The 25,662-nt window shown below is 39.4% G+C and overlaps 1 protein-coding gene across 1 annotated transcript in view; it reads right to left on the minus strand.

The window, feature by feature from the left end:
• Window positions 1–21,388, minus strand: part of LOC149182435 (mitochondrial outer membrane protein porin of 36 kDa-like) — a 40,821-nt gene extending 19,433 nt beyond the window's left edge. Inside the window, exons 1-2 of the mRNA XM_089416841.1 lie at window positions 21,330–21,388; window positions 21,020–21,098 (exon numbers count right to left, since the gene is read on the minus strand). Coding sequence (XP_089272967.1) covers window positions 21,020–21,068 — 49 coding nt within the window. The 5' untranslated portion in view covers window positions 21,069–21,098; window positions 21,330–21,388. The remainder of the gene's footprint in view (window positions 1–21,019; window positions 21,099–21,329) is intronic.
• Window positions 21,389–25,662: the final 4,274 nt, after the last annotated feature.

Raw genomic sequence — 25,662 nt, forward strand, 5'->3', positions numbered from 1 at the left:
TGAGTCTACACCAGTACAAGATTGTAAACCGATTTTCTTTATATTAAGAAGACAAAGACGACAGCAGCAGGTAGTTTTTCTCCCACATTGGGTTTCCACCTTAAATCTTGGTGTTCATGTGTGTTGCTTATGTGTGATGGTTTATTACTGCATATAATCACTGTATAATAAGATACTGATGCACTGATTAAAGATCAACAGGTGATAAACTAACTAAATCATAAGTTCTCTGGGTATATGCCGGTTTCTTTAATCACAGAAGCGTACACATGCAAGTTCACTTCATTGAAGTAGCATATATAAATCTGATTGGGAAATGAAATATTATTGAATTGTAAATATTGATTCACCCCCCCTCTCAGTGTTATTTCCAACATCTTCACCCACAACGAATTGTATAAATACAAGAGACCTCACACCTCATTGGCACATTCATCACTCACACATTTTTCTCTCTCTTCATCTGATTGGTTCGTACAACATTGGGCAGCTTCTCTCTCTTATGCGTGTGGCAAGGAGGATGAGTTTCTGGGCAGAATTATAGGCCGAAATTTTAGAGTTCTAGGACAGGTTCGACCAGCGTTGACCAAGGACTTGTTGACCGAGTTTGATTATGTTTTTGGGGTCAAAGGTTCAATTTTTTCTAGGTCGCATCTCTGGGCACAAAAACTTAGTAATTCTGGGTTGTTTAAATTGCGTTGACATCAGGGTTAACTATTGTTGACCACAAAAAATTACAGCGATTTTCTCTCTCCTTTGAATGAGTTTGACCGACCTCTTTTGGGCTGAATTTATCCTCCTGATCAAGCCGAGTTTGACCAAGGAAGACCGAGTTGCTTTGAGGACGATTTTTTGTTGTTTTGACCAACATTGACTTTCTGGTTAGGGCTGAAGTTTGACTGCAGAAATTTACAGGGTTGTTTTGACTTTTTTTGGGCCAGTCAATTTGACTTTTGTACTCTCTCTCTCTCTCTATTGAACTTTTGATTTAATAATAAGAAGAATTGGTCAAAGGGTTTTCCCCACATTGGAGTTTTTCCCTGGCATCCGCAAAATTTGGTGTCCTCTTGTCTTGGCTTGTCTTCTGCACTTTGTTTCATGTTCTATCTACTTTTACTGTCAATGTGATGATTGCGATTGCTATTGGAAATTGGAAATTATTATTAGGTTGCTAAGGAACATTGAAGTAAATTGTGCTAGGCATAGAACATGCCATTGTTAACTAAAATTAACATGGTATCAGAGCTCAAACGAAGACAAAGCCCAAACAAGAGTGAGAAAAGCAATCACTAAGGAAAGTTGTTGGACAAGAATATTGGTCTAGCTTCAATGACGACTACATCATACTTCAAATCCAAGGGTAAGCTCAAGGACAAATCCAACTATCATGCATGGAAGATGGCTTTGGAAGAGAATGTGCTATGCACTATGTACAAGGAAGAGTGGTGGAGCCTCCTTCAAATGCACCTACTGCTGCAAAAACAAAGTACAATAAAGGTGAGGTCAAAGCTAAAAAAAAATATTGTAGACTCTATTCAAAAGCATTTGGTTGCCTATATCTCTGATTTGGAAACATCCAAGGAGATGTATGATAAATTGGTTAGGATGTTCAAAGTAAACAATGCAAATCAAGTAAACTTTCTCAAGAACGAGTTGAAAGACATCAAGATGGATAGAGGAGAGTCCATTCAATCCTACTTCATGAGGATTACCGAAATCAAGAATGGTCTTCTATCTATTGGAGAAGTTGTTGGTGATAGGGAGCTCACTCTTATTGCACTTGGAGGTCTTACAAGAGCATGGGATGTGTTTAACACCACCATCCTCAACAATGACAGGATTCTGGGTTTTGATGAATTATTGGCTAGATGCACTCAAGAAGAAATAAGGATGATGGAGAGAGATAAGCCCTCAAATGGAAATGATCCTACTACTTTCTCCGCTCATGCTAAAAGGAAGAACAATGTTGGTCCAAGGAGACAAAGTCAAGGATTTAAGTCGGGGATTCAAAGAAGGAAGAAAAGGCAGATGCTACAATTGTAACAGGTTTGGCCACTATGCTAGAGAGTGTCCTCACAAGAAGGATACTCCAAAGGATGATGACAACAACAACTACAAAAGCAATGGTAATCAAAGGAACAACGTGTTCAACAACAAGGGAAAGAGGAATGCTCCCGCTGCTCGATATGCAAATGGTCGTCCTCCCAAAAGATTAAGAAATTCCAATTATGAAGAAAGTAATGTTGTAGAAAAACAAAATGAATTTTATCTTATTTCCACTTTATCTACTGCCTCTCCTCCGGATACATTGGATCATTTCCTGATGGATGGTGGATCCTCAAGGCACTTCACTGGGTACAAAGAGGCCCTCTCAAATTTGGTTGAAAAGAAGACTAACTTGCAAATCATACTTAGAGATAATGCCACCTATCTCGTGAAAGGAATAGGTATCGTCACTCTTCACTTGAATCAAGGTCAAACCATTCATCGACAAGAAGTATTGTATGTGCCCGATTTGAAGAAGAACTTGGTATCTATTTCTATGATGGAAGATAAAGGCTTCAAGATAGCATTCATTGATGGAAAGGTACGTCTTTGGCAAAGAAACCCTAAAGATGCATTTACACTTATTTAAGGTTGATGGTCTTTATCAAGTTGGAGGAAGTCCTCTGGGAGCCATGTCTTGCGACACTTCTCTTCTCCGAATTATGGCACCGGAGATTTGCCCACCTTCATTACAAAGCCTTACCTAGGGTATGCCCGATTTCAACATGAATCATGAAGGTGCTTGTCAGGATTGTGCAGCGAGGAAACTTACAAGGGGGTTCCCCTCAAGCGAAAGAAAAACTTATGATATTCTTCAACTGGTCCATTTTGACCTATCTAGTATGTTGCCCGTACCATCATTAGGAGGATACTTATATCATGTTATCTTTGTGGATGACTTCTCTCGCAAAACATGGATATATTTCTTGAAGAAGAAGGATGAAGTTTTCAAATGGTTTTGTGATTTCAAAGCCTTGGTGGAGAATCAAACAGGAAAGAAGATCAAAATATTGAGGACTGATAATGGGACCAAATATGAATCAAATGAATTCAATGACTATTGTAAAGATGGGATTAAGAGGGAGACAATAGTTGCATACACCCCTGAACAAAATGGAGGTGTTGAATGAAAGAATCGAACGATCATGGAAGCCACCCATGCCATGCTTCATGATCTAGGTCTACCAAAATTCTTACGGGGAGAAGCCACAAATATTGTCGTATATGTTCAAAACAAGTGTCCACATCAAGCATTGAACTTCAAGCCACCCGAAGAAGTTTTTACTGGTAAGAAACCTAATGTTTCTCATTTTAGAATATTTGATTGTCCCGTATATTTTCATGTGCCTAAAGAGAAGAGAAACAAGTTGGAAGCATGCGGGAAGAAAAGAACTTTTGTGGCCTATAGTGAAAATTCAAAGGAATATAGAATCTGTGTCTGGTCAACGAGATGTAGAAGTAAACCATGATGTTACATTTGATGAAGATACTGCTCTCGGGAAAGCCAAAGATCTCCCCATTCCAGGAAATGAAAATGATGATGCTACAGGAAAGCGGGATGAACCTTCGTCCGATGAGCCTATGCCCGATGTTGAAGGCCTGATGGATCCCATTGATCCACCTCCTAGTGATCCCTCTACCTCAAAGAGAAGATCATTGTGGCTCAAAGACACTCTCAAATATGTTGAAAAGCATATTGCTCCAAGAGGGCCATTTCGTAAAAGTAAGAAGCCCACTAGGTATCAAGGGTACCTTGCTGCTGTGAGTACCATTGTTCAATCTGAGCCTTGTACATTCGAAGAAGTCGTAAAACACCAAGTGTGGAAGGATGCAATGAATGAGGAAGATGAATCCATCATGAAGAATGATGTCTGGGATGTGGTTCCTAAACCCAAGGACAAGTCTATGGTCACGTCTAAATGGCTTTACAAAATCAAACATGAAGCTAATGGGAGTGTTGAAAAATAAAAGGCTAGGTTCGTTGCTCAAGGCTTCTCTCAAAAGGAAGGGGTGGACTATGATGGGATATTTGCACCAATTGCTCGATATACCACTATCTATTCGATTATTGCTCTTACTATCTCTCAAGGATGGAACCTACACCAAATGGATGTGAATATTGTTTTCTTGCATGGCTCGCTTAAGGAGGAAGTCTACTTGGAACAACCTGAGGGGTTCGAAGTACAGAATCGAAGGACATACGTATGCAGATTGAAGAAATCCCTTTATGGGTTGAAGCAAGCCCCTAGGGCTTGGTATGAGAGGATTGATAGCTATCTTATGAAGTTGGGATTCACAAGGAGCGAAGCTAACCCTAACCTATATTTCAAGGTTGAGAATGACATGTCTCTCATTCTGGTCCTCTACGTGGCTGATCACTTTCTGACAGGTGCAAACCCTCTCATTTATCAATGCAAGAGGGAGTTGTCTTCCGAGTCAAGGACCTAGGACGGATGCACTACTCCCTAGGCCTGGAGGTCTAGCAAAAACCAAGTGAGATTTTCCTTTCTCAAAGAAAATACATTGTAAAGTTACTCGAGAGATGTGGGATGGTGGATTGCAAGGACGTGTCTACTTCGATGGAACTCAACTTCAAAAAGCTATGTGGAAGTGTTGTTGGGCCCGAGTTGGGAAATCCTTCGGAATCTAGACAACTTGTAGGGGGCCTGATGTTCTTGGTAAACTCCCATCCTAACATATGCTTCGTTGTGAACACGTTGAGTAAATTTATGGTCGAGCCTCATCACATACATTGGATTGCTGCTAAGAATCTCTTGAGATATCTTTGGGGCACAATCTATTATGGACTTAGATACACTGCCAGGAATTTGAAGCTGCATGGATATACAGACACTGACTGGGTTGGCAGTGTGGTGGATCATAAGAGCATGTCTAGATGTTTCTTCTCATTGGGGTCTGCTTCAATTTCTTGGATGAGCAAGAAGCAAAAATTGGTTGCACTAAGCATCGCCGAGGCCGAATACATTACAGCCAGTATGGCCTGTTTTGAGGCTGTTTGGTTGAGGAAGCTCTTCAGTAAGCTATTTGAGCACGTACTGGATACCACTGTGATCTTTTGCGATAACTAGAGTGGGATTCGCCTTTCAAAGAATCTTCTGTTCCACGACCGCTCCAAGCACATTGATATCAAGTACCACTTTATCCGGGATATGGTACAACAGGTAGCAATAAGGCTCCTGATCCAGGTGGATGTTGGTGGCCACCCACCTATCCCACTTGGACCCCCACAACTATCTCTTTCAGTTTCCTTAATTGTAGCACAATTTACTATTTTTAGCAGTTTTTTGGGTCCTAAACTTCCAGAGCCGTTTTGAGGCCATTAAAGACGTTTTTGGGAAAACTGGAAGCAACATGGGTCCATGGACCGATGTTGCTCTTCCCAAAGTTGTAGTTCTCGGATAGATCTTTCTAACGAGATATTGTGAGCGTCAAATGAAGATCATATGCCAAAGTTACGACCCCGGGAAGTTGATGTACCAATTTACCCAAACGGGGCCACAGTTTGGCGTTTCATCTTCTAGGGTTAGGTTTTTGGATGTTTAGGGCTTTCCATTGTTTCTCAACAATAAATAGGCCTTCAAGCCTCATTGTAACATAGTTGAGAGGCATGTAGCCGCCACATCTCTTCTCAGAGATAAGCTACCATCACCCTAGCTGGTTTATTTCCATTTCTGTTTGTAAGCATATTTCAGTATTTTACATTAATGAAATGAAGCATTATTTCCGTTGCATCTCTGTATTTACGGTTATCTCTGTAATTTGTTGCATCCCTGTTTAAATCTGGATCAGTGGTATCAGAGCGGTCTGCTCTTTCTCTGTTTTTCTTTGCATGTCCCCAACGAGGTCGGGATATAAGGAGTTAGGGCTTGAACTGGTCGAACCTTTGCAAGACCAGCCTCGCAAATCCCGACGGCCTCCCATGGCGGAAGACAAGAAAGACGAGGGGGCAGGAGATCCTATCAAAATCTTGCTCGAAGAAGCCCTTGAGCGTCAAAGGAACGCGATGATGGAAAACTTCGCCCAGATCCTTCAACCGCTACCCAGAGGCAACGCATCAGCTTCCAACAACTACTCTGGAAACACCACACCCTTTAAGGTAGAAGTTAATTTTGAAATCACCATATTCGAGGGTCAAATAGACGCAAATGTCGTAGATAAATGGTTAAATCTGCTAGATGGGTAGTTTTCTGTTCATGATTTTTCTAGTCGGGAAAAGATTATTTTTGCTCTTCTCAAAGCAGCCCCCCACGTCAAGGACTAGTGGGAAACCTACTGCGAGAAAAAGGATGAAAGTACGAGCTCACTATTTTCGACCGCACCCACTTGGAATTCATTCCGAGATGCCATTAAGGAGTAGTATTACCTTGTCAAAAAGCTATGAGAACAAAGACATAGAGTGGACCACACTGCGGCAAGGAAGGGACCAAGATGTGCCAGAGTTCACAAACATTTTTCATACCCTTCGCACACAGTTAAGTATCAAGGATTCTGAACTACATTTGGTACTCAAATACCGCGGCTCCCTACGCAGGTACATCCAGGAAAATATGGAGTTCCTAAACATCTCCTCACTCGGCACGGCGCACCAATAAGCTGTCAAAATTGAGCAAAAGTTTAAAAAGAAGAAGCGAGACTTTGGATCTGCAAATCCGAAGACCAAAGGACAAAGCCACGGCGGGGTGACCCAAGACAACCCGTCGAAGCCGCAAGAAAAGAACAACACCACGAAGTCGAAGGACACAGGAAAGTGGTGTGAGTTCCACAAGAGCCCCACTCACAACACAAGTGAGTGTCGGACCAAGCAGTCGCTGGTGGCCGAGTTGAAGGCTTCAGAATCAGATGCATGTTCCAACCTTGGGTCAGAATCCAACAAGGGGAATGGCAAAGGGAAGCAGATCATTAACGCGGAGCGAAGTGCCATTGTAGCCACCGCCAGATCCAGAAGAATGAGCCCGAAGATCCAGAGGAGGGAGAGCGTTTTTTCCACTCACACATGTGGGTGAAGGGTTTGCCACTGCAATTCATTGTTGACAGTGGGAGCCAAAAGAACCTCATTTCAACAGAGGTCATGAAGTGGTTCGGCCTACCGACTACACCTCACTCGTAGTCGTACAGTATTGGGTGGCTTCACCAAGGACATGATCTCCGAGTTAGCCGGCAACGTCGCCTTCCTTACAGCATCGAACCCTTCACGGACGAGGTATTGTGTGATGTTGCACCTCTGGATGTTTGTGATGTATTATTAGTGATCCGAATTGGATCCATAAAAGACTGTCAAAGAACCATGACTGTATCAGGTCAGACAAATCTCTAAGAATTCCAAAACAGCAATCAAAAACACCCTGAACCAGTAGCAATGGTAGCCAACGTGGAACGACGAGACCTCGGTCAAAGCGCGTTGACCGAGGCCCATGGACACTACGCGGGAGGTCAAAATAGCCCCTGGGAGCCCCAGAACGGGAAAAGGAGGTGATTTTTGATGCGCGATTAGCGAACAAGGCCAAATTGGAGGAAGCCTGAGCACTCGGACACATGGGGAGCCGGAGAACCGCGGGCGAAAAAGCAAAAGCGCTAAAAAGACAAAGGCAGGACCCGCACTCTGGAAACCGGCGGTATTGATTGGGGCGCCCTGGAAACTAATCCTAAAATTGGGAGAGTCTATTCTCGAAAGACAATATCAGAGGAAGGTTCTGTGGGGCCAGACCCTCAATTCATAGAGAGTTTCCTAGCTATAGAGTCTATGGTTGAAGAAATGTACAGAGACTTTAGAAAGCATAAGGTGGAGGATTCATCAGGTTCTAAACAAGATAAAGAAGAAGATGAGTCTCACTTCCATGACCACTCCAAAGGAAAGGGGAAAGAGGAAAGCTTTCTCACACCTCCTAATAGCCCTGTGCATAATAAGAAAGCATCTTTGATTAAGCTAGATGTTAAATTTGATTTTCCTATATATGATGGAGAGCTAAATGCTGAAAAGTTGGACAATTGGATTAGACAAATTGATGTGTATTGCAGGGTACAGAACATAGACTCAGACAAGAGTAAGATTCAGCTGGCAAGCCTACGCCTAGGAGGCACTGCCTTGGTTTGGTGGGAAGGCAGAACCCAAGCTGATATGAAAAGACATGGTAAGACCATCTCTGTCTGGAGTGAATTTGTTGCTGCAATCAAAAAGCAGTTCTATCCATTGGCCTACATGCAACAAGCCATGATGAGTTGGCAAACTCTTCGGCAGTTGAAAGGGCAAAGTGTGCAAGGGTATACTCAAGAATTCAGAAAGAGAGCATTGATGTTGGGTATCTCATTAGACTCACCAGAGACTCTTTTGAAGTAAATTGGTGGTCTACACAGCTACATGAGGCATACCATCCTCATGTTTAATCCCAGTAGTATAGATGAGGTATCTGTACAAGCTACTCATATACAAGCTAGAGGAAAGAATGGAAATCCAGAAGTTGGGGGACCATCCCAACCCACTGTAAGCAAGAGCAAGGAGAAAAGAAAGTAGAAATGGAAAGCAAGGAAGGCTAACACTGCATAGAAAAGCAAAGCTTCATGCACTCACAGTAAAAAAGATGGGCATGATGATGAGCATTATTAGATTCTTCATCCAAAGCTGAGACCTAAGAAGTCCGAGGGAAAGAAGAAGAAGACTACTGCAGCTATTCAAAAAGATTTGGGGTCAAACTCAGGAGATGAAACAACTATAGCAGCAACAGGTATAAAAGGTAAGATTCTGAAGCATCTACTAGTAATTCTGCTCAATCTGTTATTGATGAAGAAAATGAGAGAAAAAGACATAAGCTTTTCCATATTCGAGTTATTTCCAAAAATCAAAAGATTGATACTTTGTTTGATAGTGGCTCACAAGTAAATCTAATTTCTGAAGCAATTGTAAAGAAATTGGGATTAGCAACTACACCTCACAAAAACCATACCCATTAGTATGGTTGAATGATAAAGCACAACTACAAGTGACTATATAGTGCAAACTCAAGTTTTCTTTTGGGTCAGCATTTGTAGATGAAGTTGAGTTAGACATAATTCCTTTGGACATATGTGGAATTGTTTTAGGAAGTCCTTACTTGTATGATAGAAAGGCTATTTTCTATAGAGCCGAGAACAAGTATTTGCTTGTTAAAGATGGAATCGAATACTTTGTAAGAGCTCATAAGCTCAAGAATAATTATACTCTCATAAACTCAGGACAGATGAAAAGAATGATAAATTCATGCAAACAATTCTTACTAATGGTTGTAAAGGAAAAGAAACCTGATAAAACAAATATATTTGGGAGTTGTAATGCTGAACAACAAGCTGATATAGAAAAGGTTGTTTCAGAATATGATGTCTTGTTTCAAGAACCTAAAGGTCTGCCACCCAAAAAGGGAATAGTACATGATATTATTTTGCGGCAAGATGTTCTATTGCCTAACATTGGGATGTACAGGTTGTCTGCTTTAGAGAATGCTGAAATCAAGAAGCAGATGCAGGAGTTGCTCGAGAAGGGCTTCATCAGGCCTAGCACATCACCATGTGGGTCACCAATCGTTTTGGTGAGAAAGAAAGATGGCTCGTGGAGAATGTGCATTGATTACCGAGCACTGAATAAGATAACAATCAAAAATCGTTATCCCCTTCCTCGCATAGATGATCTTTTAGATCAATTGAAGGACGTTGTTTATTTCACCAAGCTGGATTTGCACAGTGGATACCATCAGGTCAGAGTTGCAAAGCAAGATGCATGGAAGACTGCTTTCAAAACAAAGCAGGGATTGTATGAATGGCTAGTTATGCATTTTGGCTTAACTAATGCTCCTACTACTTTCATGAGATTAATGAATGATGTACTCACACCTTTTCTTGATGATTTTGTTATGGTGTATCTGGATGACATTCTGATTTTTAGTAAAACGTGGGAAGAACATTTAAAGCATGTTAAGCAGACATTAGATGTTTTGAAAAGAGAAAAAACTTTATGTTAAACTCTCAAAATGTGAATTTGGCAAAATGTCTCTAAATTACTTGGGTCATATAGTAGGGGGAGGTGAATTGAAAATAGATCCCTCTAAAGTGGCAGTCATTGTGAACTGGCCTAAACCCAGGTCTGCTACAGAAGTGAGAAGCTTCTTAGGAGCAGCACAATATTGGAGGAAGTTCATTTCTAACTTCTCCTCGATTGCAGCTCCTTTACATGCTTTAAAAAGATTGAATAAGGTGTTTCAGTGGGGAGGCAAACATCAGAAAGCCTTCGACACCTTGAAAGAAAAGACTAGTACAACACCTGTACTAGCACTGCCAGATCTACAAAGAGCTTTTGAGATCCAAACTGATGCCAGTGACTATGCCATGGGAGCGGTGTCAACACAGCACAGTAAACCCATATGTTATCATTCTGAGACTTTTAATCCTGCAGTAGTTAACTATCCTACATATGATAAAGAATTGTATGCATTAGTTCAGAGTGTGAAAAAGTGGAAACATTATTTAACGGGCAAAGAGACAATAATACATACTGATTATCAACCACTTCAATATCTACACTCCCAAACTAAGTTGCAGCAATCAAGGCATTACAGATGGATGGGTTTTCTACAACAATTTCATTTAGTCATCAGATATAAAAAGGGCATACATAACAAGGTTGCAGACATGTTATCTAGACCTATTATAACTGCATCTACCATACTTAAGCATAATTTTGTGCTACATGAAAGCTACATATAACAATATGCTCAAGATATGGACTTTAAAGATGTACATGCAAATTTGAGTCAAGGCAAAAGAGTAGAAGAATTGGATTATCATATGAAGAACCGACTCTTATACCATTGTGGGAAACTCTGCATTCCACAAACTGAGAGAGTAAAGATAATTAGGGAAGCACACACTTCTCTGATATCAGGTCACTTTGGGGTAAGTAAAACAGTTGTACAGCTGCAAATATTTTGCTATTGGCCGAAAATGAATGAGACGGTTTCTAGATATGTAAGAGGGTGTGCCATGTGTGCTAAAAGCAAGCCCAATAATAGAAAACTAGGCTTGTACACTCCATTGCCAGTTCCTTCTCACCCTTGGGAAAGTGTGCCATGGATTTTGTTGGAGGACTGCCTAAATCTAGGAAAGGTCATGATTATCTATATGTTGTTGTGGATAGGTTCAGCAAAATGTGTATTTTGATACCTTGTAATAAACAAATTATAGCTGAACAGACTACAAAATTGTTCTTTGAACATGTATGGGTTCATTTTGGATTACCCACTTCCATTGTATCTGATCGAGACACCCGATTTGTGGGGAAGTTTTGGTCGAGTCTGTGGGAACTGATGGACACCAAACTGAAGAAAAGCACAGCTTTTCATCCACAAACAGATGGCCAGACAGAAGTAGTTAACAAGACAGTGATCCAGTTACTGAGAGGATATTGCAGCAAACATCCTAAGCTTTGGGATGAACACTTGTGTTATGTGCAGCATGCTTACAACAGAGCAAAGCATTCTTCTACACAGAGATCTCCTTTTGAGACTTGTTTTGGTTTCACACCAAGGTCTCCTTTGGATTTTGTCTTTGGTAAAGATACCATGGTTGATGGACACAGTGATGTGGACAAGGCAACTAGGTTCATTGAATAGATCCAGGAGATCCACCAGGCAGTACAGGAATAGCTGGAAAAGAGCCAAGCCAAGTACAAGGCTAGGCATGACAAGCATCGGATGGAGCATAGTTTTCAAGTTGGAGACCAAGTCTGGCTGTATATCAGCAAGGACGGGATGGAAGGTGAAGGTAAAAAGCTAAAGCCTATCAGGTATGGACCTTTTAGGATACTTGAGAAGATTGGTAAAAATGATTTTCGCCTTGATCTACCAGCTTACATGCACATTTACTCAGTCGTAAATGCAAATTGCTTGAGATTGTTTGAACCTTCAATGGTTGAGGACCCTGAAGAGCAGAGTCAATTACCTTCTATTGATAACCTGCTACCTGAATATCTTAATGAATTGCAGGAAGACACAGTGCTAGACAAGAAGGTGAGGACGACGCACAGGGGAGATGTTGAGTACCTCAGGATTGGGCTCAAAGGTTCAAAGTCGAGCAGTGCAAAGTGGATTGAGATTGGATAAGTGAGAAAACAATACCCTCACTTAGTCGATGCTTTAAAACCAACTTTTGGTGGTCCAAAAGCTTTTTCAGTGGGAAGGTCGTGATCCGAATTGGATCCATAAAAGACTGTCAAAGAACCATGACTGTATCAAGTCGGACAAATCTCTAAGAATTCCAAAACAGCGATCAAAAACACCCTGAACCAATGGCAATGGCAGCCAGCGTGGAACGACGAGGACCTCGGTCAAAGCGCGCTGACCGAGGCCCATGGAGACTGCGCGGGAGGTCAAAATAGCCCCTGGGAGCCCCGGAACGGGAAAAGGAGGTGATTTTTGATGCGCATCGTTGGGCGAACAGAGCCATAATGGAGGAAGCCTGAGCACTCGGACGCATGGGGAGCCGAAGAATCGCGGGCGAAAAAGCAAAAGCGCTAAAAGGACAAAGGCAGGACCCGCACTCTAAAAATCGGCGGTATTGATCGGGGCGCCCTCAAATGGTAAGTGGTTTTGGACAGAAGCGGAGCGATCCCACTCAACGATCAACACGTGTCAAGCAGAGGTGAGAGAAAACAGTCGTTGATCACACAATAATGGTCGAGCAATTCAACCGCGCGAAATGTGCATATGGCGTCGGATCTGGGGGGACCAAGATCAGACAACTAAGATCGCGCCCTATGGAGGAAGGGGAATCGACGAAGGAATGAGCCGCGATTTAAAAGCATTTGGAATCCGTTTAACCGCCACGGTGGAGGAAGACTTCATCCACGACGTAACTGAAGAAATGAACCGACAAAACAGGCTGGCGACGTTTAAAGGAGGACATGTGGCCACTCCTTGAGCGCTAATGATGACGCCGAACAGGGGACTCCAAGCGCAACTGCAGAAGGTGAATCGACAGAGGCGGAAGAGGAACCGAACAGTCTTGGAACGAATGGCTAAAAGCCATGAACAGAGACAGAATACACAGTTAACAGTGAATCACGAGAGGAGGACGAGAGACAGAGAGACCAGAATCCCGTGAGGAGGACAGAACACAAAGAAAGAAGCAATAAAGCAAAGCAGAAATAGAACAGAGGGTCGAGCTGACCAGAGGCAGTGTCGAGCACCAGAGGCTTGAGAGATCCGAGCCATCCCAGAGAGGATCTGTCCGGGCTGAGCACCACATTGGGCTCTCCACTGTAGACCAGAAGGTCACAAAGCTGGTAGGAAGAAGAAGTCTGTGTACTCAAGTGGCTTGGGGAATCCAAGAACCACCCTGCCAAGCAAATCTGCTTCAGGAGAACTCACTTTGAGTCCCTGCATTATAATTCTCTGCTTAAAGACACAATAAAACAAGGCCACCACTGAAAGCTGGACCGGAGATGTAGCCCTGGAGAATAGGGTGAACTCCTTATTAATTTCTTGTGTCTTTGTGTTTGCTTACTGTATTTCTCTGTTGTCTTTCCATTTAAATGTCTGTGTATTGGCAATCTGATCGATCCGTTGCTTCAATAACACAGAACACACACCAGCACATGAGTTTGTAATACCTTTGTTTAATAAATCTTTAACTGATGTCACATAGGGTAAATATCAGATCAATTAGGCCAGCCATACTTGTGGAGGAGACATGTTGTGTATAAGTCGAGGCCTCGCGCTGTCATTATTTCTTTGTGTAATTCATTATACAGGATACTGGAGGTAGCCCCACCTACCGCCACCTCTTTAATCACTACTAAGAAACACAGAAAGCTCATCTCCCAGACTGGGAAATTTATTTTTTGTTTGGTTCGCTCTCAAAGTAAGGGGAAGACTGTCGCCACATCCATGACCCCCGCGAAGGGTTCCTCCACACAGCAGCAGCAGCAGATGCATACGGTCATGAAAGCAGACAGGAACATCTTCTCCTCACCCAAAAGGACACTGTTGCATTATCAGGTCAAGCATTCATTCGATCTAACTCCTAGAGCGCCTCTACCCAACGGGTCGAGATATCGCCACTCCATTCTGGAAATTGCCAAGTACAAGCAGCGACATGATCAGCGTCAAGTACCACACAAGTTTCAAGTGGCGAGAAAGTCGGGTTGCATTTGCAGAAAGAACACCTTATAAGAGCCCATCCCAAGGCTATGGGAAACAATGCTTTGGAGCATAGCATTCCTCCATTCCTTCGCTTGCACCGAGTGTTCAATGTGGACTGCCCTCTACCATACTTCCCACCATTACTGGACACATCAGAGATTGGAAAACAGCTCACCAAGGACCAAGTTCAACAGATGGAGGAACTCAAAGCAATGGGGACCTTTGCTTCTTAAGGGGGGAGGAATGATCCAGGTGGGATGTTGATGGCCACCCACCTATCCCACTTGGACCCCCACAACTGTCTCTTTCAAGTTTTTCAGTTTCCTTAATTGTAGCACAATTTACTATTTTTAGTAGTTTTTCGGGTCCTGAACTTCCAAAACTGTTTTGAGGCCCTAAACGACGTTTTTGGGAAAGCTGGTAGCAACATGGGTCCATAGACCGATGTTGCTCTTCCCAAAGTTGTAGTTCTCGAATAGATCTTTCTAGTGAGATATTGTGCGCGTCAAACGGAGATCGTATGCCAAAGTTACGACCCTAGGAAGTTGATGTACCAATTTACCCAAACAGGGCCCACAGTTTGGCGTTTCATCTTCTAGGGTTAGGTTTTTGGATGTTTAAGGTTTTCCAATGTTTCTCAACAATAAATAGGCCTTCGAGCCTCATTGTAACACAATTCAGAGGCATGTAGCCACCACATCTCTTCTGAGAGATAAGCTACCATCACCCTATCTGGTTTATTTCCATTTTTGTTTGTAAGCATATTTCAGTATTTTATATTAATGAAATGAAGTATTATTTCCGCTACATCTCTATATTTATGGTTATCTCTGTAATTTGTTGCATTCCTATTTAAATCTGGATTAGCTCCAACACATTAGGACTAGTGAGCAGGTCGCAAATATCCTCACGAAGCCTTTGGGGAAGGTCAAATTCTTAGCCTTCCGAGAGAGACTTGGAGTCGTGGAAAGACCCTCCTATGAGGGTCCCGCTTGAGTTGGACATTGAACTCTGGGAGCTCCTAGGGGGCTTGGGGTACTTCTTGGAGCTATGAACGACCATGGGGTGAGTGGCTCACCTTCCCCTATGTGGTACGCTATGTTCAGGGTGAGTGGTCCACCTTCCCCTGTGATACCCCATGATGACATGTGTAGGCCCTAGGGTGAGTGGTTCACCTTCCCCTACTAGACACATGTATGTAGTGTGAGTGGTTCACCTTCCCCTACAAATGACATATGCATAGGATGAGTGGTTCACCTTCTCCTATGGCATATGAGCAGGATGAGTGGTTCACCTTCTCCTATTGATGCCCCAACATACATCCTACCCATGTAGTCTGGGACTCATGGGAAGTACCTCTCATCTGGCCAATGAGTTGGGAAACATGGATAGGGACCATAGCACTACCAATGGACGCATCGTGTACTGTCGTACTCCCTATGTCTAGGATGCATGGTGTTCAACAACTTGATCTAGGATCATTTGAGGTTCTACCTCTGGACTGACTTTTGTCAGTGGAGAGTGGTAAGGTCTTGTGACTCACTCTCGATCGATTCTTCTTCATTATTACTTCATGGTTCAGCAGAGCAGAGATGAGATGACAGAGATGGCATATGACGACAAGATGGCATGATGACGACAAATTGATTAGCAAGTGGAATTCTCCCTAGTTGAGAGGGAGTGTTAAAATTGGCAACTAGGGCCAAATTCCACCTTGGGACAACTCATTTGATGGAGATGATGATTGCATTGGATTCCTTTTTTTGAGAGGTCCAAGATTGATATAAAGAACATCTCATTCAGAAAAGCAGAAGTGTGATTTCGAATTTATGCCCTCACATGGGCAAATTGTTCGAGTCAACCTCATCATCATGTAGGCTCAAGAAGACCAATGGATATGTCTCTTCACCCACAACAAATTGTATAAATACAAAATACCTCACACCTCATTTGGCACATTCTTCTCTCTCTTCATCTGATTGGTTCATAGTCATACAACATTGAACAGCGTCTCTCTCTCACACGTGTGGTAAGCAGGACAAGTTTCTAGTCAGAATTACAGGTCGAAATTTCAGAGTTCTGGGACGAGTTTGACCAGCGTTCACCAAGGACTTGCTGACCGAGTTTGACTGTGTTTTTGGGGTCAAAGGTTTGATTTTTCTAGCCCGCATCTTTGGGCACAAAAACTGAGAAATTTTGGGTTGTTTGACATGTGTTGACTTCAGGGTTGACTGTTGTTTGACCGCAAAAAATTACAACAATTTTTTCTCTCCTTTGACTGAGTTTGACCGAGTTGTTTTGGGCTAGATTTATCCTCCTGATCAGGTCAAGTTTGACCAAGGAAGACCGAGTTGCTTTGAGGACAATTTTTTTTTGTTTTAACCAATGTTGACTTTCTGGTTAGGGCTGCAGTTTGACTACAGAAATTTACAAGGTTGTTTTGACTTTGTATTGGGCAAGTCAATTTGACTTTTGTACTCTCTCTCTCTATTGAACTTTTGATTTAATGATAAGAAGAATTGATCAAAGGGTTTTCCCCATAATGGGGGTTTTCCCACATTGGGGTTTTTCATTGGCATCCGCAAAATCTGGTGTCCTCTTGTCTTGGCTTGTCTTCTGCGCTTTGTTTCATATTCTATCTGCTTTTATTGTCAATGTGATTATTATGATTGCTATTGGAAATTAGAAATTGTTATTGGGTTGCTAAGGAACATTGAAGTAAATTGTGCTAAGCATAGAACATACCATTGTTAACTAAAATTAACAATTAACCTTTCATCATCAAATAGCCTTTTACATAAACAAGTGAGGTGATTTTACACATTCTCTAAAAATGGCAATCTCAATCCATGCCAAAAGCCCATTATTGTACCCAAAGTATTGGAATTGTCTTTTCAACATATGGAATCACATTTTGTATTACTCTTCCCATTATTTCTAATCAAGTCTCTCATTTCCTCAACTTTTTCTAGCAAGCCTTGTAGAAAATATTGGGTTATCTGCGAAAACTCTTTACATCCATTCATCCTACAAACATATGGGCAAACAAAATTGTTAAGTAAACCCTTACAAGTTCCCTTCATATCAATGGGACATAGATCATCATGTGATCCAACATTATTATGACTAGGCCCTAACCCCTTACCCTTTGAGAATTGTTCTGGTTTTCAAGAAATTACATGTAAATGCAATTTTGGATACCAATTCACAAATCAAACTTGAGTTTCAAAGCCAAAGTTTAGTTATGTTTAAACAAACAAATGCCCAATAAACAACATTACCATAACCTAAACCTATCCAATATTGACCATACACAATCAATCAAACTATCAGATCAACAACTTTTTATTTTGATTTGCTAGCTTATTTACGCACAATAATGTTGTTATAAGTGGCAATCTCTAATTATACAAATATACAAAAGAAAAAACTACAATGTGATTTCTCAAATTTATAGGAGAAATGCCAATAATTTCCTCTTGGTCAAGGAGGAAATGATTAAATAGGCATATTGGTATTAATGTTATATAATATGCAACGTATATTATCATCTTATGTTGGTGACAAGGGTAGTATTAAATGGCAACACTATATAGCCTAAGGTGGTGGAGGCCTCCATGTGTGTAACATTATTAACATAAACTAAGAAAAGAGTCAACATTTTATTTATTTAATTAACATGACATAGTTAATTATCTTATTTGCTATATTTAACTAACAACCATATTAGCATAAATCCATCTTAACCTTGGATCCTATTATGTCATAAGGTATCAAAAAACAAAAACAAAAATGTAAACTGCAATATCTCTTGAATATGACAAAAGTGTGCAAAATGATTGAGATTTTAACATCGAACTTTTTGATCCTAACAATACTTAATATGTTAGAGGTCGTAATAAATCTACGCTAGTTTTAGAATGATCCATTGTTAATCTTCTTTGTTAATCTTCTTGGTGCTTGATAAATCCAAAATTAAATTGGATCTATGCTAGTCCTAAATATTATTTGATAACTACCATCAAGTTATAAGAGTATCCATAAATACGGACTCTTTTTCCAATGTACATGATTCATTCATAAATACACACTCTTCTTCAAATGTACATGATACAATGGAGGATTTTGGGACAAGTTTCCTACATTTTCGCTCGCATGTTTCCCACCGTAAGAAGTATTTATTCTTCCCATTGTACCTTCGAGGAAAGAAAAACATAAAATGCCTCAGGATTAACAAGTAGGGATTATAGCCCCTTAGACGGCCATACATGGGAAAGTGAGACGCGGGGCCATTAGAAAAAACGAACAACGAGGGGGGTGGCAAGTTTACCACTGACCCCAAACGGAGAACTGAAATTAGTTTCACATGGGGAATAAGTATAACTTCAAATAATAGGTAGATGTTTATGCATTCTGGCAAAGACTCAACATTGCCATAAACAAAGGTATACAATCAACATGGTTGGAGATTCCAAGATGATCATCAATAATATAGTCAAGACGACTTACATTGCCATAAACAAAGGATACAGTCAAGGTGGTTGGAGATTCCTGGATGATCACCAATAATATGGGCAATAAGAATTTGTTTGAAGACAATTATCTTGCCTCAATCTTGGATCTTTTATTGACATATATTACCATGATATCCTTCAAGATCAGGATAAGGAAGCAAGTAGGTGGGCAAAAATGGTTCAAGCCAAAAGGAGGGGGGAATTTTGGTTAATGGAGCGTTAACCTTTAAAATTATCCCTTAATTAATGAGCCCTTTGACATGAATAGCACAGATCCATTATCAAGAGCTGAGTACCATAGGAACCACCACCCTTCACATTGATTATAAGAACTTTCAATCCTTCAAACATTTGCAAATCAATGCAATGAGATTGTCCTCCTATGCTTGCATGCCCTCAAATCCTTTATCGCATGCTTTTGTTTTGTCACTCCCAACCTCCCAAGCCACTATGGGATAATACTAAATAGTGTTAAATGAGGGCAGAGACCAAGTGATTGTGAAATATTTCAGCCAAGCAAGTATTTATGTTGCTCTGTATTTGATCTTTGGCTCAAACCCACCAAGGGAACCGCCTCGCTGGAACTGGAAGGCCATACGTCTGTCATAGCGCATTGTAACATAGGGAAACTTTGGGCAATTTCAATTTGTGGTTTCAGGAACCCAACATCCATCGAATTGTACTTTGAAGCAGCAAGCACTGAACAAAACTCAAGCATTGAGAAGCTTGCAAAGTTTTTGGGAGGAACATAATTTAGTGGGTTTTATAGTCCAGGCACGTAAAATCTTCAAAGGAGGGCAACCTTTTTACCAGTTAACAGATGGATTCGAGAGACTTGCAAGAAATTCATAGTGTTGCAAAGGCATGAAGAGCCTAATCATTGTGCTAGGGCCTCTCTCCTCAACCTGGCTGCCGAAATTCGTGAGATAGAGCATCAATTTGTAGCACAAGCAGCGGAAATCAAAGGAGCTCTGGTGGCATTAACGCAACAGTTGGCAGTGGTAGATGCTGAATGCAATCTTCTTCGTAACAAGATTTTCAATCTTCCAAAAGGAGACCATGTAATGGCATCAAAACAAAAAACCTTCGTGAATTCACTCAGAGAAAATATTAAAGAGGATGAATCCGACGAAATGGAATCTGTGAGTCAGGAAGGTGAAGCAGCCAATACAGGTTTGGAAGTTGCTGCTAGCTGCTATGCAAGAGGGTTGATTTCGAGTTTTTTTTTGGAGGTTAAAGCATGTGTTTCATCATAAGAGGTCATAAGTTCAAATCCAGAAGGCAAAGAATATGTATGCCTCTGTAGACCTTAGCAGTCAAATTGCTGCACAGAGATGGATCCCTGGTCCCACAAACAAAGGTGCCTCATACACCAATTTGGTGTCTGATTGGCAACCTTAAAATTATTATTGTTATTAATAAAAGAAACACCAAGTTATTTTTGGCAGGAATAAGGGTATTCTCTGTTTTGGGCCTGTGGTAAGTTTTTGTATAGACTGTGTACCTGCTTTTATTATTACTGAACTTTACTATGATGTAATCTCTGCTGTAGCATTTGCTGCAGCCTTTTTCTAATATTTACCCAGTTACTGTTAATAAAAAAACAAGTTGGGAATAGTTCATATGGCTGTGATTTAGTTATTGAGAGAGGGTGCCATGGCCCAGGTTGACCCTGTGAACAGATGCATGTTGGTCGATTGTAATGGCTCCCCCCGTTAGAACGGGCCATAATAATGCAGAAATGTGGTCCATGGCTCCCCACGTTGAAGTGGCCCGTGATAATGCAGTAATGGGGTTCATAAGTCCCATTGCTCAAAACAAAGAGAGCCCTTAATAAAGCACATATATATTGGGATTGAACCCCGCTACTTGAAGGTGCCCGAGAGATTTGAACCCCCGACAACCCAATATGCCTAAAAGATATGAACTCTCAACAACCCAATATGCCTAAAAGATATGAACTCTCAACAACCCAATATGCCTAAGAGATATGAACTCTCGCCAACCCACTGAAACTCATTTTGTATACTCTTTGAAAAAACCCAATATACCTAAGAGATATAAACTCTCAACAACCCACTGAAATTCATTTTGCAAGCTCTTGAAACATAATAGCACATCAATGAAAACTACTACTACCAGTTCATAGAAAAGTTCCAACGTCCACCATCAATAAAATGGGCACGCAATCCCCACATGTTGGAAAAATAATAACTGTATTCGCTCAAAACAAAACCAGCATGCTAAAAAAAGCAGTACACTCCAATAGCATCTAACCTCGGCTTTTCTTGCCAATGTCAGAGAACAAACCAGGTCCCTTCACCATTGTTGCGAGTCCACAACCCGTTAACAAAACCTGCATTAAAATGTTTTACACGGCAGAAAAGCCCAAGATAAAGATTCTACTAACGACGACACAATAGAAGAATAAGAAAACATATGGTTATCAAACAGGGATTTCCCTTCACCGTTGAAAAATCTCCAAGACTCATAACCAAAGCAATTTCACTGAACCTAAAATATCCATGAAATTGCACCAGAAAAAGGTCTGCAACATTGGCGATTGATAGAAGAAAGGCGTTGTTACCTGATCGTTAGGTCCTCGAGACGAGACAGTGGGCGGAGAATGGCAGAAGACGGAATGAAGAGCATAAACCCCCAAAACCCGAGCATATGCTTTCAAGAATATTCTGACTCAAAGCTGAAATCTTGACAGTTGATTTTATGGAGATGCTGCTGTCCAGCTATCGTGGCCGTTGGTTCTTATATGGTCTGTATGCCTTGATTGGGTGACGATGATAGAGAGCACATTACAATATTGACCATATTTATAATTGATAGTTTAATGTATATTAAACTAATGTATAGTATTATGTATATTGAATGTATGATGTATATCTTACAATTTGCGACATAGTTACCAACCTTGGTCGTTGAGCCTCATGGTTTGGTAGGGTTTTTTTTGGCTAGTTATTTGGTTTAATTTTTATACCGAATCTAAACAGCGTTCCAGTTGGGTAGGGTTTTAAAATTTGGATATGTGGTTGTATATTTGTATTAAGTTATTTGAAATAATTGAAAGTGTAGATTTATTTAGGAAATGTAGATTTTTTTTCCGAAGGTGGCAAAACCTATCAAACTCAGGTGTCAAACCAACAGTGAGGACAACCATCTCTGGTTGCTATCCGCGAATGTCGATTTGACTCATCACCGTTATCAAGGAAAACCACGCCACCTGTAATAACCCGCTGGTGGTCCGTAAGGGAGCAGGCTTTCACTCCTGCCAGATGCCTCTGGGTCTTGGGCCGTTAACCTGTTTCCTTACGTCCGAGGAAGACGAGCTCTTAGCCAAGCAGAAGCAGTTTTACGGCATACTCCAGGCCGATTTAGGAAATGTAGATTAGTTGGCTTATGTAATATTTAGTTTTTATTGAATTATTTATTTATATTCTAGGTGAGGGATTGAAAATGGAAGGAATTTATAAAACATAAAAATTGTTGCACTCAATTTTATATGGTTTTAAATTAATATAATTTTTTATTAGGTTAAATTAATATTTTAACAATTTTTATTTGTTAAATTAGCAAAACTAAACTATAGTGATTAAGGAATACTTCTTTTCTTTTTTATTATAAAAATAAAATATTAAAGAGTTTCAATTAATCTTTTATTTTCTTAAGGTCGGATAACATTTAATTAATAAGCACATAAAATTTTAATATTTACTATAAAACAAGATTCAATGTTTAACATTATACCATGGCTTTCTTACAATACCATGGGTCAATACCATGGCTTATCAATACCACGTACCCAAAATCCATAACTCATATCAAAATAAAAATAAAAAATTATAAATATTTTACTTTAATTTAATTTTATAACATTTTTTAAATTAAAACTTTAATTAGAGTAAACCTACAATATAACAAAGTTCTTAACCATGGATATTCACCCTCGGTTTACCATAGATATTATTAACTTGTAAAGAGGCTTTGGTATAATACCATGGGCCAATACCATGGCTTATCAACCCCTTGCCCAAAAACCATAACTCGTTTCAAAATCAAAATATTTTATTTTATAACATTTTTTAAATTAAATTTAAAAGCAAAAGGCTATGGAAGAGATGTTGTAGTGGTGTAAATGTTTGTAAGCATTTACACCAGTATGTAGAGATGTTGTAATGCTCTACAAACATTTTGATTAGGTCAAAATAAAATAAAACATTTTGACTTGGTCAAATTACATAAAACTAAAAATTATAATTATAATTATAATTAAAAATTATAATTATAATTATAATTAAAAAATATAATTACAATTATAATTACAATTATAATTAAAAATTATAATTATAATTAATAATAAAATCAGCCTGGATGCATCTTAACTTTGGATCTACCAAGTGCTAAGAGGGATCAAATCAAAACTCTTAAGATGCAAACCTCTTTTAGAGTGAAAGGAGATTTGACCCATATGGGGCTTGGTAAATCCAGAGTTAAGATGGATCTAGGTTTAGTTTTTATAATTTTAACTTTGTAAATAATAATATATCTTAAGGATTTTTGTTCTACCATACACTGACAAAACAAAAGTTATGATTATCAAATCCAAGAAGGACAAGTGTATTCTTACAAGTACCTAGGAATTGATATTCATCACAAGCTCAACTGGAATTATAGCATTGAGAAAAGGATTAATGAGGGGTGGAAAGCTTATTTTTGTCTTGAAAATAATTGTAAGACCACAAACCTCGTAATGTGGGATAGAAAGAAGTTCCTCTTTGAAACTTTAGTCACTTATGTTATCTTATATGGATGTGAGGTTTGGGGTTGCAGCATCTCTAGAGAATCTTGGAGAAAGATTGAGCAAATCCAAAAGCGTTTTATAACGTATAACCTCAAAATTAAAAGCAATACACTCTATCATATTCTCCTTATAGAAGTGAGTATTTCCCTTGTCGAGAGCCTAGCTATGACTAGGCTTCTGTTGTACAAGCACGAACTCAATAACATAGGAGACCATAGACTTCTTAAGCTAGCTTTAAATTCCATCCAAAACCACCTAAGGCTCAAACAAGGTTGGTATAAAGACACCAGAAATTCCAGCCAAAACCACCTAAGGCTCAAATAGGTTGGTATAAAGACACCAGGGCCTAGTTAAACCATTGGGAAATTGACACGAATGTTGCATTGCAAAACATTAATAACATTAAAAATATTGTTACTTATAAGTTCAAAGAAAAAATATGGTGTGCGAAAGATTTAGTAGCTAAAAAAAAATTAAGATATCATAAGGAGGTCATCAACCCCAACTTAGAAGATCAAAAGTATCTCTCTGTTTTAGCTAGCTCAAAGAAGAAATTAATATAGCCAAGATTAGAACAAACTCTCATGAGCTCCAAGTGAAACCGGTCGTTGGCCAGTTCCTAAAACACCATGGATGGAAAGGATCTGCCATCTCTGTGAGAATATGAACATCGAGGATGAAAATCACTTTCTCTTAGAGTGCCTCGCGTACAACCGCATTAGATCTCAATTTCATAATCTTTGTTGCAATGCTGACCTTCTTAGCCTCTTACGATGTCAAAATTATAGTGAGCTTTGGAAGCTTCTCTCTAAGCTTTTTGAGCATAGGAATAAAATCTTAAATCAAACTGTCTTTGTTGCAATACTGACCTTCCTAGACTCTTACGATGTCAAAACTATAGTGAGCTCGGGAGGCTTCTCTCTAAGCTTTTTGAGCATAGGAATAAAATCTCAAGTCAAAGTAAATAATTCGTCCGATGGACCAAAGTTTGGTCTCAGTGGACGCTAACCATCATCATCACACACACACACACATATATATATATATATATATATATATAGGCATAGTGTAACTTATAGACCAAATATACTTTTTCACCTGAATCAAGCAAAATAATTATTTCAAGAAAGAATGTGATTATTTGTTATTTAAATTGCTTTTTTTGAATGCAGAAATAAATTCAGCACCCTGAAAAAATGTTGGGGCACTAGATTCTTACAAATTAAACAACTTAAACTCAAATTTTAAAAAATGACCGAGAGATTTTAGTGAAAATTAACAAGGAAAAATGTCATGAAAAAAGTTATTTCATCAATAAATTAGAATATATATAACTTTTCCAATAAATTAGAATATATATAACTTTTCCAATAAATACAATACCTCATATAATTTTCAATTTATAATAATAAAATAAATACTATTAAAATATCACACTTATAATAAAATAAACATTATTAAAATATCATACTTATGAAAAGAAAATTAACATAAATTTTAAATTATGTTAAAATTACAGTTTTGTATTGTTTTTAGTTTATTGTTAAATTATCTTATTATGTATAAATATATGATATTATATGTTCCTTTATTACATAGATTTGTTGATTATTATTAATTTAATATTGACAAGTGTAATTATAATGTTTAATTTTAAAAATGAATAAAGTATTTATTATTATTATTGAAAAAATTAATGATTAACATTTAATTACACAAAATTTTAGATCTCTTATTTGAGACTTAGTTGCACCTATCCCATGTCACCAATAAAATTTGTTAAGCCTCAGCACTCAGCATCATGCTTTTGGCAACAGCTTTTTCAAAATGATCTTGTAACTCTAGTTCCAAATAGATATAGATACAATTGAATGTCATCAAACCTGTAAGAATTATTAGATGGATATAGATACAATTGAATGTCATCAAACCTGTAAGAATTATTAGATGGTTAATTTATAGTTTTGTTTTAACTTTCGTTCCAGCAAAGCTTGACAGTTCTAGAAACCCAAAAGGTCTTATACATTTCCTTATATTGTGAGGTTTTGTTGTTTGCTTTAAAGATATGCATATTTTTCCAACTTAAAAGGTAGTTTGAGAAGAGTGA

This window comes from Pinus tabuliformis, chromosome 3_2, assembly GCF_031772625.1.
Source record: "Pinus tabuliformis cultivar Carrire ecotype Pingquan chromosome 3_2, CPIR1, whole genome shotgun sequence".
Classification (NCBI taxonomy): domain Eukaryota; kingdom Viridiplantae; phylum Streptophyta; class Pinopsida; order Pinales; family Pinaceae; genus Pinus; species Pinus tabuliformis.